We start from the raw sequence: 13,937 nt of genomic DNA on the forward strand, positions 1-13,937 counted from the left end.
CTCCACATTACTTGGTATAGGTCATTGTTTCTTAGAAATGACCCATGTGTAAGATCCTCAAAGAGACGTGCTACTGGAATCAACCCTTTGCTCAAAAGCAAAGGGACTTGAATTTTACCAGTGAATTGAGAAGTGTTCAGTTTCAAATATATTGTCCCTGTATAATACACAACAAATGGCAAGATTAGCTCTCAAAAATGACTGAGTCTCAGAAGTGGAACAAAAAAAAAAAGCATTTGAAACCAGTATCATGTTGGGAATGTTCATTTCTCATGGTTAGAGGATGCTAAAATTCTGCAAATATGCCTGTAGCCAGCTCTGTATTCTTCCATATAACAGTTACATAATGGTATACAAGCATCAGCGAATCTGCCCGAAAAAAACTCCACATGCCATATGGAATGATGAATGATCATGATGAATGATCATTACAACATGATCTAGTGGTTTATATTGATACTGATGCTAAATGTAACAGAAGTGTAATGTGAGTCCTTTGAATGTATGCAGACATTTAACAACTTTATGAGTTAAGTGCTGTTATTCCTCCTAATTTATAGGAGAGGAATCTAAGGCACAAAGAGACTGACCCAAGGTCCCATAGGTAGTAAATGAGCCGAGTGCACCATCTAAAATTACTGCTCAGGAGGGAACACTGCAAAGTGAGTAGAGTTTTTATTTGTTACCTCACTAGGATTTTATAATTCCAAGCTTCACCTGGTGTTCAGCTATATACATGCCACTAACAAGATTTCTAAATGACAGCCAAGTATTGGCACACAGGTATGTAGAAAAGAAACAAAATAAGTGAACTTACGAATATCTTGACTACATCAGTTATCTTAATGATAATTTTGAAAAAAAGAAGTTAGAGTGTTAATATGTGCTAAGTACCATATATGTGTGTGTATATGTAGAATACCATTAAATACTTACAATAACTCTATATGATAAAGTATTATACTTATTATACCTCCTCATTTAACTTAGGAAGGGGATGCCTGGATCAATGAAGCAACTTGCCCAAGAGTCTGGGATTGCAACCCTAGCAATGTCTCCAAAACCTTTAATCTTGCCTACTAGGCTATATTGATTCTCAGTCGAGCATGAAGTTGAAACATTTAAAATTGGCTTTTTTAGTAAAAAAAAAACAAACTTATTATTTATCCAGTGTGAATTATCCATATCATGGTTTATTTCAGATAAATTTCCTTTAATTGAAACCTTTTTATTACTAGCTTGTTGGTAACATGGGACATCCTTTTATTTTATGGTACTTAACTCACATATATCATTCCTTGTTTAATCTGCTGTTCCTGAAACCATTAGATGATTATTTTCTTGCTGTGGTGAGCATCCACCTATTGTTTTTACCTACTTAGACTAGTTATTTGCTTTGTTAACATTTATTTTTCATACTCATTTTTCATTAGACTGGCAGGAAGCACATTGGAAATCAAATAATCACTACAGCGGGAGACAACTGTTCTACTTTGATAAGCCTTAGCCGTAACAGAAGTCATAATCTGATCTAGAAATGGTTCTGATGGAAGCAATGACATAGTATCAAAAGGTCTTCAGATCACATTTTCAAAGGATGAATTGATGGCTTTGTTTAAAGTGAATATCAACTGAATTAGTGACATCCCTGCAGGAATATTAAAATTAAAACACAAATATAAAATTTTTAAAAAAGTAATTATTTAAAGTTTCTTAAGATTTGTTTTTGCTTCACGAGTATGTACCACCGATTTTCATTTTGCACAATTTGTAATTTATACATTTTCAAAATCATCAGTGAGATAACCGACGTGCATACAGCTTAGAAGGAGTATGTCCAAAAGTTCCCTATTTGACATTTAGTTAAACCTTCTTCTTATGTTATACTAAGGAAAAAATAGTTAAGACAGTATTCATTACTCAAAGAAGTAGCAAAAAAATAATTTCTATTGAGCATTTATTAAGTGCCATGTTCTGTGTTGTGTCATATAAGCATTAGTCATTATAATCCCTGTATTTTAAAGAAGAAATAACTGATAAAAGAGATAAAGTAACTTGTCTAAAATCTTAGTTTGAATTTCTCTCTCTTGTTAAAACTGTACATTTTTCAGCACTAAAGCTGAACCTAAATTATTGCTAGCAATGGGGAAAATGACTAGTATAATTTTCATTTTCATTTCAATTGTAATCATTTTTTATCTTAGCTAATCTTCTACATTTGTTACATTTATAGTGTGCTTTAACTTTTAATGCTAGATATAAATTTCATATGCAGGAACCTAGCTCCAATAATATTTTTGGCATAGTAGCACTTGAAATCAAGGGATCAGAGTTCATTCAAACTAATAAGTGAATATTCCTTGTGCTAAAAGTGTGAATAAGACTCTAATTTATGGATTTGTCAATCATTCTAGTTGAAAATTTTATTTCTTTTTGACTATTAAATTCAACCCATTCTTTTTTTTCCTGGATATATAATTTCAAGGGCCACACCTGCCTGAAGTGATGTTAGAAAAAATCTATTGGCTGTTGCAACATAAATTCTATACTGAAGGATGTTGTTTTCATCAGGTAACTCAATTTCTGGGTGAAAACACAACCTGACTGTATTACTTTTTACATCATCTTCACTTTGTTAATACCTAATGTAGAAGAAGCTATGAGAAGAAAAATGGGTTCTTCAAATGAGATTTTAAAATGAAAAATGCAAAAGGCATATAAGCCAAAACATGGTTTTAAAAGCAGTACTATGTTAAAAAAATGTGAACTGAGATCTTTATTCAATTTGGTACAATGCTGATCATTCTCCATACAGGAAGTGGTAAAAGTTTAAATAAGCTACCTGATACTTAAGCATTCTATATTTTTTGAAAGTTGCATGAAAACAAATCAGTTGCTAACATCTTAATTTATTTACATTTTGTAGGAGTATCCATCTCCAGGTCCTTTAACTGTGCTCTGAAGTTGAAATTCATGCCAGGTAATACCATGATGTTTACAAATTCAAACTAATATTTTTCTTTATAATTCTCTTTGCAGATTCACAAACATTGGAGTCACATAAAATATCCACACATGCAACTGAGAAGCAAAATAATATAAAGATGAGTCATCATTTTAGAACTGCAAGAGTTCCACCCAGTTAGGCCATTCACATTCCTTATGGTGACTTGAGGACCTCATACGACATCAAAATAAAAATGAGACTTTTGCCACTTTCTTTTTTACAGCTCAGAAAATTTAAAAGAACATAAAAGGAAACAGTCCAGGACTTCCCAGACCAAAGTGTGAATACTGTCAGCAAATTTACGGCTTTGATTAAAGAACTCACCAGGAGTTCTGCTATTATACTCCATCTCTCTGCAAGTCCTTGAATTCACACTAAGTTAGCACAGAAGCAGGATTTGCAATTAACAGCAATGTACTCTGTAATATTTTGGCTGCTGATCAACAGACTGGCCTTTTTTTAACCAGCTGCATTGTCATCTACTTTAAGGGCAAAATGAAGTAAAATCAAATTTCCTCTTATGTTCCTCTTCACAATCAAATTAACGTCTCTACCAGGTACAAATGAAAACATGCCAAATAAACCTTTCTAAAGCAAATCAGAGAATGAGAGACGCCACTGCTGAGACTGAGCTCGCCTGAGCGATCCGGTGGCAAACAGGGACAGTCAGGGTTAGCAAGGAGCAATGGCAGAGAAGCCACAGGTCAGTAAGCTCAGGGTGGGGGCAGAAAGGGGGAAAGAAATACTTTTAACTGCATTGGATAAAATCAAATCACTGTCCGAAAGGCAAGGGGGCAGGGAAGGCAGCTTCACAAGCAAAAATATAAACAGAAAGGGTAGCTACCAAGAGATTCATGTTTCTCAAAGACACACGCCTGTCAGCTTTCTCCTGTGGAAAGGGGTTAAAGCTTTTAAATGAACTGGTGTGACTAATGCCAACTCAAAAGGACCAAAAAAAATGAATGTAGAAACAATGAGAGTAAGTGGCAGGACCGAGGCTACCTCAAGTTCTCTCAGAATCCCGGATTGTCCACAGGTTTCCAGATCCTCCAGCGCTTGGGACCAGAAGTTCTCCTCTTGCTCGGCCTCGGTACTGTCGGGAGCCCCTGTGAAACTGCTGTCCAAAAGCACAGTCTTGGTTAAGAACTTACCAAATATATATGTATATATCCATTTATATACATGTGTGTGTGTGTGTTCAGTCACTCAGTCATATCCAACTCTTTGCAATCCTATGGACTGTAGCCTGCCAAGCTCCTCTGTCCATGGGATTCTCCAGCCAAGAATACTGGAGTGGGTTGCCATTTTCTTTTCTAGGGGATTTTCCCAACCACAGGAATTGAACCTGAATCTCCTGCGGGCAGATTCTTTGCACCATTTAGGAAGCCCAAATACATACGTGTGTGTGTGTGTGTATGTGTGTGTGCGCGCACACATGTGTGTCATGCTGTGCTAAACTGCTTCAGTTGTGTCCAACTCTTTGCGACCCCATGGGCTGTAGACTGCCAGGCTCCTCTGTCCATGGGATTCTCTAGGCACAAATACCAGCGTGGGTGGCCATGCCCTCCTCCAGGTGATCTTCCTGACCCAGGGATTGAACCCTCATCTCTTATGTCTTCTGCATTGGCAGGTGGGTTCTTTAGCACCACCTGGGAAGCCTATATATATATATATATATATGTATTTGGATCCAGAATCTCCCTCCCCTTCATCTCACACACAAAATAGAGATTCATTTTGGATCTGGCTTTCTTTCAGTTGTGGCCTCCAAGTCAGGCCAGTTCTAACAGAAAGACACTGTAGGAAATTAAAAATGTCTCAAAGACTGGAAAGACCATGGTCTTACTAACTGAATTCACGGATATCGCTGAGTGAGTTGCGTCAACATGGCACTGGTGGGGATATCTTTCAGCTACCCTATCTGAAGGGAAGAAGAAATCAAAGTGTTCCTTGAGAGAGAAAAACATGTTTTCCCCGTACATCAGTATAGATCAGTTAAATGCTATCAGATTTATGAGTTTCCTTAAAATATTTTGGTAAGGAGCACACTGCTAAAATAGAGTCTCAGTTAAAAATATCGAATCCTCAGTTAAAAAAAATTTTTTTTGTGTGTAATTTTATGTGAAGCTGGGCTTCTGTGGTGGCTCAGATGGTAAAGAATCTACGTGCAATGCCTGAGATCTGAGTTTGATCCCTTAGTCGGGAAGATCCCCTGGAGAAGGAAATGGCAACCCACTCCAGTATTCTTGCCTGGAGAATCCCATGGACAGAAGAGCCTGGCAGGCTACAGTCCATGGGGTCGCAAAGAGTCGGATACAACTGAGCGACTAACACACACAAACACACACACACATGCACACACACACACACACACACACACACACACACACACACACAGTGTGAAACCACCTTCTAAGTGAAAGCAGAGGGAACCAGTCACAGAGTGAGGGCATGGTTTACAGAAGTAGATTTTCCCCATGTGCTACTGTTGTTCTCATTTGGGGAAACGTGTGTGTGGTAGAGCCCAGATTCCTGCTGGGCAGGCTCAAGTCTTTGAATCAGCCATGGGGCCAGCATGGATGGTGACAGTGGCTTCATGAGCCCTTCCAACGTGAGCAGGAGGTGCCACAGGAAGTACAGAAGTCCACATCCGGCCCAAATGACCCGGAAGCAGTTGGGACAGGGCAGCACTTGGTGAAAACCTTACCCACTGACGGTGGACCGGTCCCACTCTTCGTTACTTAGTCCCACATCTGGGTAAGTCTGGCTTCGAGGCTTAGTGACTGGGGACAAGCTGCCTCTTGGTTTGGGACTTCTCCAGTCATAGGTGTTGAAGTTGTAGCCTGAGGCCTGAAAGCCAGTGCCTGCAACGAAAACAAGGCATTGGTTATCTAGTAACTTGTCTTTTTTCTGTAGTTTCCATTTGTTTATTCAAGGGGTCTGACTTTAACTGAATTTGGGATCATTAAGGCCATCAAGACAACACTTAATTCTTACATTAAAGACACACTCATGTCTAATCCCAATTGATTATATACAGGGTTCCTGCCCTCCCCTGTCCAGCTGAGAAATCTGTTAGGAGGGGGGATATATCAAAACCTGTATCCAGCCCTTTCTAGAGCAAGCTCCAGGAGGTCAGAACCCTGACTTGCCTGCCCAGATACCCTGAGTCCACCTGCAGGGTGCAAGAGCGCTTCTTACCCAAGTCTGTCTTTCTGGGAGTGGAATCTGCCACGAGAGGTGGGTCCTAGGTCCAAGGAGTCGCCAAGGGGTGCTGGTTGCAGGGTATGGACCGAGCACAGAAAAACTGGCTGGGGCCCACAGATGTTAGGCATGGGGCTGAGGATTACTTCATCTGCACTGTTAGTAGAGGGGTTGATTAACTAGAGCAACAGCAATGATACTAAACCCAGAGCAGGCGTTAACTATGCACCCAGAGCTTCATTAAGTCCTTTACTTGGGGCTTCCCTGGTGGCTCAGTGGTAAAGAATCCGCCTGCCAATGCAGGAGACATGGGTTCGATCCCTGATCTGGGAAGATCCCACATGCCATGGTGCAACTGATCTCATGTGCTGTAACTATTGTGCTTTGCCCTAGAGCCCGTGCTCTGCAGCAAGAGCAGCTACGTAACTATTGTGCTTTGCCCTAGGGCCCGTGCTCTGCAGCAAGAGCAGCTACCACAATGAGAAGCCTGTGCACCACAGCTGGAGTGTAGCCCCTATTTTGCCATAACTAGAGAAAAGCCTGCACAGCAATGAAAATCCAGCACAGCCAAAAATAAATAAACAAAATGATTAAAAGTCCTTCATTTGTATCACCTTATTGATTCTGCATAATTATCTTTGAAGGTAGGTAGTTATTTTCATTTGAGGACCCAGTTGGTACTTGCAAACCTTCCCGGGGGCTCCAGTCCTAATTTTAGGAGAATCAGATCCTCCCATTCCACAGGCAGGTCTTCCTAAAACGACCTCACTGAGAAAGCTCCGGGGGGAGAAGGGGGATGTCTAAGATCAGTCAAGGCTCCCTTCTCACTTCCTAATTCACAATTGTTTTCCTGCCCCTTTACAAATGAGAGGCATATTTCTCATCCATATCAAATCTTTGAACAAGCTTGACCCTGGGATATAAAAGCTCCCAGCCATCAGTCGAGAGATAGATAATTAGGGAAAGGCTCGGTCCTGAGGGAAGGTCTTGGAGCGGAGTCTTATTTCAACCAGGCACCAACTCAGTGCAAAGCTTTTAACCCCTCTCATCCGTCTAAGTTGGACTGTGAAGAAGGCTGAGCGCCGAAGAATTGATGCCTTTGAACTGTGGTGTTGGAGAAGACTCTTGAGAGTCCCTTGGACTGCAAGGAGATCCAACCAGTCCATTCTGAAGGAGATCAGCCCTGGGATTTCTTTGGAAGGAATGATGCTAAAGCTGAAACTCCAGTACTTTGGCCACCTCAGGCGAAGAGTTGACTCATCGGAAAAGACTCTGATGCTGGGAGGGATTGGGGGCAGGAGGAGAAGGGGACGACAGAGGATGAGATGGCTGGATGGCATCACTGACTTGATGGACGTGAGTTTGAGTGAACTCCGGGAGTTGGTGATGGACAGGGAGGCCTGGCGTGCTGCGATTCATGGGGTTGCAAAGAGTCGGACACGACTGAGCAACTGAACTGAACTGAATTGAACTGATCCATCTATCTCCCTGCGTCTCAGAATTAGAATTCAGGACAGTTGTCAGGGTAAGGAGGTGCGCACATTCTGATGTTTATTTGACCTGCAAAACAAAGACTGATTTCCTTTCTGAAGGGACTTAAGTCTGATTAGCTTGATGAGAAAGTGAGGAATGGTTTTGACAATCAGGTTATATAATAGACAATTTCCCACAAATTTGAGCTAAATCTGTGACTTCATATTTTGACAAGAATATATTTAAAGCATATTTACCACAGACTAGAAATCACGTTTTTTTTGTACGTATCCTAATTTGGGGAGGGAAAAGTTAGGATGACAACCTTTAAGTGTGAGGTAGGGTCTGCTGTAACCACGATATGTGACTTCAGACATCACATCAGGTTGTGACTCATTACGGGCGTGTTTGCTTACGTGTGTGTGTGCTCTGTGTTCAGTCACTGAGTCATGTCTGACTCTTTGTGACCCCATGGACTGTAGCCTGCCAGGCTCCTCTGTCCATGGGATTTTCCAGAAAAGAATACTGGAGTGGGTTGCCGTTTCCTCCTCCAGGGGATCTTCCTGACCCAGGGATTGAACTCGTGTCTCCCGTGTTTCCTGCACTGGCAGGTGGATTCTTTACCACTGAGCCTCCTGGGAAGCCCACATGTGTCTACCAGGTTGCAATATAATACTTATTTCTTACTGTGCTTAAAACACATCATCTAGCAAACAGGCCTAGAGCCACAATTTCACATTCATTTAAATGGCCCAACAACATAAGATGACTATCTCCATGCCATTCCTTTGCTTCGTCTCCCCCCTTCACTTTCCCTCTACTGGTTTAGTACTATAATGCCATCCTTACTATTAGTTAGAGCCCAGAGAAAGCGGGACGTCCAAGGATAATGCTTTTTAATCAAGAGGATTTAACCTCCACCATACAGGAAAGCCCACAGCCGCATCATGGAAATACCTGATGCATCTCCTGTTTTAGGAAACCAAGCATCAGAAGTCCTCAGCACAGAGGCAATATTTACAGTTCCATATCTCATTTTCTTTCCTGGGTAACTGCAAGTGTGGCTAGACATTTGGGGAGAAGTTTTGCATGATGAATGTTCAGTTTTCTGTCCAAAGTGTTGAATTACGGGAACCCTTGAGTCTCTTCTTAAAGAGGAGTGATGGGGCAACACTACATTTCACCTGGCTCCCTCTGCCAGGCTATCCATCTTCTGAAGCAAATAAGTGAAAGAAAGAAAGTGAAGTCGCTCAGTCGTGTCCGACTCTTTGCGACCCCGTGGACTGTAGCCTACTAGGCTCCTCCGTCCATGGGATTCTCCAGGCAAGAATACTGGAGTGGGTTGCCACTTCCTTCTCCAGGGGATCTTCCCGACCCAGGGATCAAACCCGGGTCTCCCGCATTGGAGGCAGACACTTTAACCTCTGAGCCACCAGGGAAGCAAATAAACTGATGCCCAATTATGTGACATCTCTTAAAAAGAGTTAGGGGAAGTAAGTCCACACCTCACTTCCCCTGAAGGCTTTAAATTTGCTAACAGCAACATGCTAAATGGTGATGTCCTCCCAGGGGCATCCTTTTCTGACAAGCATTAACCCATATGACGATTCAATTCCCAAGGGAAATTCCAACATGTTTTAAACTGAGCAGATTAACTTTATGATTTTTCTTCCAATTGATGTTAAGTAGTTCTTGGTGATTTGAGCAAGACTGTAAGGATGGGCTTGAGCAGATATGAAGCATCATTACTAGGAAAATGCCCCTCCCTACAAAAAGGCATGTCTGTGTATATCAAAGAAGACTTGTCTTTGGACAAGTCTTCTTTGATTATCTAAAGGACTATCATGTTACAACAAAGCAGGGCATGAAAAGGGGATATACAATTCAAATATTTGGGGCTTAGGTATAAACTTAGAAGACCTGGTCTTGTCCATGCTATGCTAGCACAGAGAATGAAGTAAGAAAAACCCAGGTTTAAATCCCAGCTTTTCCACTTGCTTGCTCTGCAGTCTTGGCCAATTCGCCTCCATTTAAAACATGGATAGTGACACATGCTTCACCAGGTTGATATGAAAAATGAGGAGAATAATACACATAAACACTCATGGACATGCCTGGAACACAATGAGGTTTTAATGAAACCTCATTTAATGTCCATTACTTTTATTATTTACTAAACAACTCAATTTGTCAAGATCTCAGTCTCATTATAAAACAGGGAAAGAAGGAAATCAGCATTTCTGACTTAGTAAATGTTCCAGGGGCTTCCCAGGTAGCGGTAGGGGTAAAGAACTCGCCTGCTAACGCAGGAGACATAAGAGACGTGGGTTTGATCCCTGGGTCAGGAAGATCCCCTGGAGGCAGACATGGCAACCCACTCCAGTATTCTTGCCTGGAGAATCCCATGGACAGGGGAGCTTGGCGGGCTACAGTCCATGGGAATGCAAAGAGTTGGACATGACTGGAGTGACTTAGTCAGCATGCATGCACCAGCACCTCTAAGGCTTGTCAGGTACTGCAGGAGGAGCTGAAATGCAAAGATAATAAAACCAGGTTCTTGTCTTCAAAAAAATGCAGTTGAGTACAGCTTTGGGAGAAAGAGGAAGAGAAACAGGCAGAGACAGGAAGTGAGAGTTCTATTAGCATGTGAGAAGTGTTACTCCTTCCATCTGAACACACTAATAGAAAAGAACAGAGATCTGTCTGGGGATCAGAAAGCAGGTCATGAAGGGGGCCAATGGAACGCGACATATGAGCTGGGACTTAAGAGGCTAAGTGGGCATTCACCAGTGGAAGCACAGGGGAAGCTGAGCAGGAGGAGAAGCAGAGCAGGAGGACTGAAGAGGTGCCCTCACAGTAAACCTCGCTGCCTAGCCTGATGGTCCGCCAGAGGGTGCCTGCTTCACTCTCAAGGCGTGAGCAGTAGTCCAGGGATCTTCTGGTCCCTCTAACCATCTGTACTTATTCCTCCCCAGAGGATGAGCATCGATTTACCCAATTGGCCCAGCTCTGGAAAAGAGCCCTGGGAATGTAACCCCGGGCCCTTTCCGGCTCTCCTCGGACTCCTTCTCTCCCACTGCTGTAGCAGCATGAGGTAAGCCAGCCTGAGTTCCACTCCTGAGGCTCACTGAGCTCAAAGGTGGCAGGAGGCCAAGACTGCAGCTATGGCTGTGGCAGACTACTAGTTGCCTATCAAACATCCACTCTTCTTTTCATCTTTTCACCAGTTTTGAGGGTGCATATTTTGGCGGTGCTCAGGGAAAGACTTATTTCCTAGCCTCTCTTGAAGTTAAGTGTAACTGAACTATGTAAAAAGTTCTGGCCAATGACATGTAAATGAAACTTCCGGAAGGACTCCTCACAACTCTCTTTTCTGCTGCCCGGAATGTAGATGGAATGTAGAAGAAACAGCTGCTGCCCCAACAACTATCTTGGGCCATGGAGTGAACCCAAGGATGGAAAACAAGTGCTAGGCATATTAGAGAAGAAATACTTAAGAGCATGGGTCCTTCATGACACTGTGGAGTTATATACTAGCTCTGAAATGCCTATTTCTTTGTGATTTAAGTTACTCTGATATCAAGGTTTTTAGTTCTATTCAACTAAGTCAAATCCAACCGACAAGCTGGGGTTACAGTTTGCTTCATATATCTGAAAAGTGAAAGTGTTAGTCAATCAGTTGTGTCCAACTCTTTGTGACCCCTCTTGTCCATGGGATTTCCCAGGCAAGAATATAGGAGTGGGTCGTCATTTCTGTCTCAAGGGGATCTTCCCGACCAAGGGATTGAACCCAGGTCTCCTGCATTGCAAGCAGATTCTTTACTGTCTGAGTCACCAGGGAAGCCCTCATAGATCTGACTTCCCACTTATTAAAGTCCCAACATCAGACTTGGGGTGGGATAGAGAAATAAGAATCCTGAGTCTGGCTGTACATTCAATCCAGCTTTTCTAACAACTCCCGAGTCTGCCAAAAAATAAAAAGTAAAAAGTTGATATTTTAATCCACTGCTGACTCCAGTTTCTATTTCCCAACAGATTTAGAACTGATTAAGGCAGGGATTGTTTAACATTGAAACATCTAGTGCTGTCAAGGTACTAAAATCCAAAGCTTGCTTAGAGAAGAGTGAAAAACTCAAGATGCAGAGTACAAGATACTGCCAGGGACTATCAGGAGATGAAATCCATAAAACAGTTGGGGACTAGAATGAAAATAACTTGGTGTTTTAAACTAAGGATTTTTGGCATCATCTAAAACAGGGAATCATCAAAAGAGGTTTTTTGGTTTTTTTTTTTTGTTTCTTTGCTTTTAGAGAGTGGCATTGTTTGAGCAGTGGCTGCGTGGGCACAGGAGGGCCGAGAGGAGATATTCCACATTCAAGGTCAGGAGGGGTGGCGGTGAGGAGATACCCCTTGTCCAAGGTAAGGAGCAGCAGCTGTGCTTTGCTGGAGCAGCTGTGAAGAGATACCCCACGTCCAAGGTAAGAGAAACCCAAGTAAGACGGTAGGTGTTGCGAGAGGGCATCAGAGGGCAGACACACTGAAACCATAATCACGGAAAACTAGCCAATCTAATCACACTAGGACCACAGCCTTGTCTAACTCAATGAAACTAAGCCATGCCGAGTGGGGCCACCCAAGACGGGCAGGTCATGGTGGAGAGGTCTGACAGAATGTGGTTCACTGGAGAAGGGAATGGCAAACCACTTCAGTATTCTTGCCTTGAGAACCCCATGAACAGTGTGAAAAGGCAAACTGATAGGATACTGAAAGAGAAACCCCCCAGGTCGGTCGGTGCCCAATATGCTACTGGAGATCAGTGAAGAAATAACTCCAGAAAGAATGAAGGGATGGAGCCAAAGCAAAAACAATACCCAGTTGTGGATGTGACTAGTGATAGAAGCAAGGTCCGATGCTGTAAAGAGCAATATTGCATAGGAACCTGGAATGTTAGGTTCATAAATCAAGGCAAATTGGAAGTGGTCAAACAGGAGATGGCAAGAGTGAACGTCGACATTCTAGGAATCAGCGAACTAAAATGGACTGGAATGGGTGAATTTAACTCAGATGACCATTATAGCTACCACTGTGGGCAGGAATCCCTTAGAAGAAATGGAGTAGCCATCATGGTCAACAAAAGAGTCCGAAATGCAGTACTTGGATGCAATCTCAAAAACGGCAGAATGATCTCTGTTCATTCCCAAGGCAAACCATTCAATATCACAGTAATCCAAGTCTATGCCCCAACCAGTAACACTGAAGAAGCTGAAGTTGAATGGTTCTATGAAGACCTACAAGACCTTTTAGAAATAACACCCAAAAAAGATGTCCTTTTCATTATAGGGGACTGGAATGCAAAAGTAGGAAGTCAAGAAACACCTGGAGTAACAGGCAGATTTGGCCTTGGAATATGCAATGAAGCAGGGCAAAGGCTAATAGAGTTTTGCCACGAGAACGCTCTGGTCATAGCAAACACCCTCTTCCAACAACACAAGAGAAGACTCTACACATGGACATCACCAGATGGTCAACACCGAAATCAGATTGATTATATTCTTTGCAGCCAAAGATGGAGAAGCTCTACACAGTCACCAAAAACAAGACCAGGAGCTGACTGTGGCTCAGATCATGAACTCCTTATGCCAAATTCAGACTTAAAGAAAGTAGGGAAAACCACCAGACCATTCAGGTATGACCTAAATCAAATCTGTTATGATTATACAGTGGAAGTGAGAAATAGATTTAAGGGACTAGATCTGATAGATAGAGTCCCTGATGAACTATGGACGGAGGTTTGTGACATCATACAGGAGACAGGGATCAAGACCATCCCCATGGAAAAGAAATGCAAAAAAGCAAAATGACTGTCTGGGGAGGTCTTACAAATAGCTGTGAAAAGAAGAGAAGTGAAAAGCAAAGGAGAAAAGGAAAGATATATCCATTTGAATGCAGAGTTCCAAAGAATAGCAAGGAGAGATAAGAAAGCCTTCCTCAGCGATCAATGCAAAGAAATAGAGGACAACAACAGAATGGGAAAGACTAGAGATCTCTTCAAGAATATTAGAGATACCAAGGGAACATTTCATGCAAAGATGGGCTCGATAAAGGACAGAAATGGTATGGACCTAACAGAAGCAGAAGATATTAAGAAGAGGTGGCAAGAATACAGAGAAGAACTGTACAAAAAAGATCTTCATGATCAAGATAATCAAGATGGTGTGATCACTGCCTAGAGCCAGACATCCTGGAATGTGAA

The 13,937-nt window shown here is 42.2% G+C and overlaps 1 protein-coding gene across 5 annotated transcripts in view; it reads right to left on the minus strand.

Moving 5' to 3' along the window:
* GRIP1 (glutamate receptor interacting protein 1) overlaps positions 1 to 13,937 on the minus strand; it is a 335,998-nt gene that overhangs the window by 25,923 nt on the left and 296,138 nt on the right. For 3 of the 5 annotated variants that reach the window (XM_044941590.2, XM_044941592.2, XM_044941591.2), the window contains 2 exons: positions 5,715 to 5,871; positions 4,010 to 4,121 (listed from right to left, as the gene is read on the minus strand). In XM_044941590.2, the coding sequence (XP_044797525.1) occupies positions 4,010 to 4,121; positions 5,715 to 5,871 (269 nt within the window). Of the gene's footprint in view, positions 1 to 3,851; positions 3,897 to 4,009; positions 4,125 to 5,714; positions 5,872 to 13,937 lie in introns of all 5 variants that reach the window. The other 2 variants (XM_025285057.3, XM_044941589.2) reach the window with 2 other exon arrangements.

Source organism: Bubalus bubalis, chromosome 4, assembly GCF_019923935.1.
Source record: "Bubalus bubalis isolate 160015118507 breed Murrah chromosome 4, NDDB_SH_1, whole genome shotgun sequence".
Classification (NCBI taxonomy): Eukaryota; Metazoa; Chordata; class Mammalia; order Artiodactyla; family Bovidae; genus Bubalus; species Bubalus bubalis.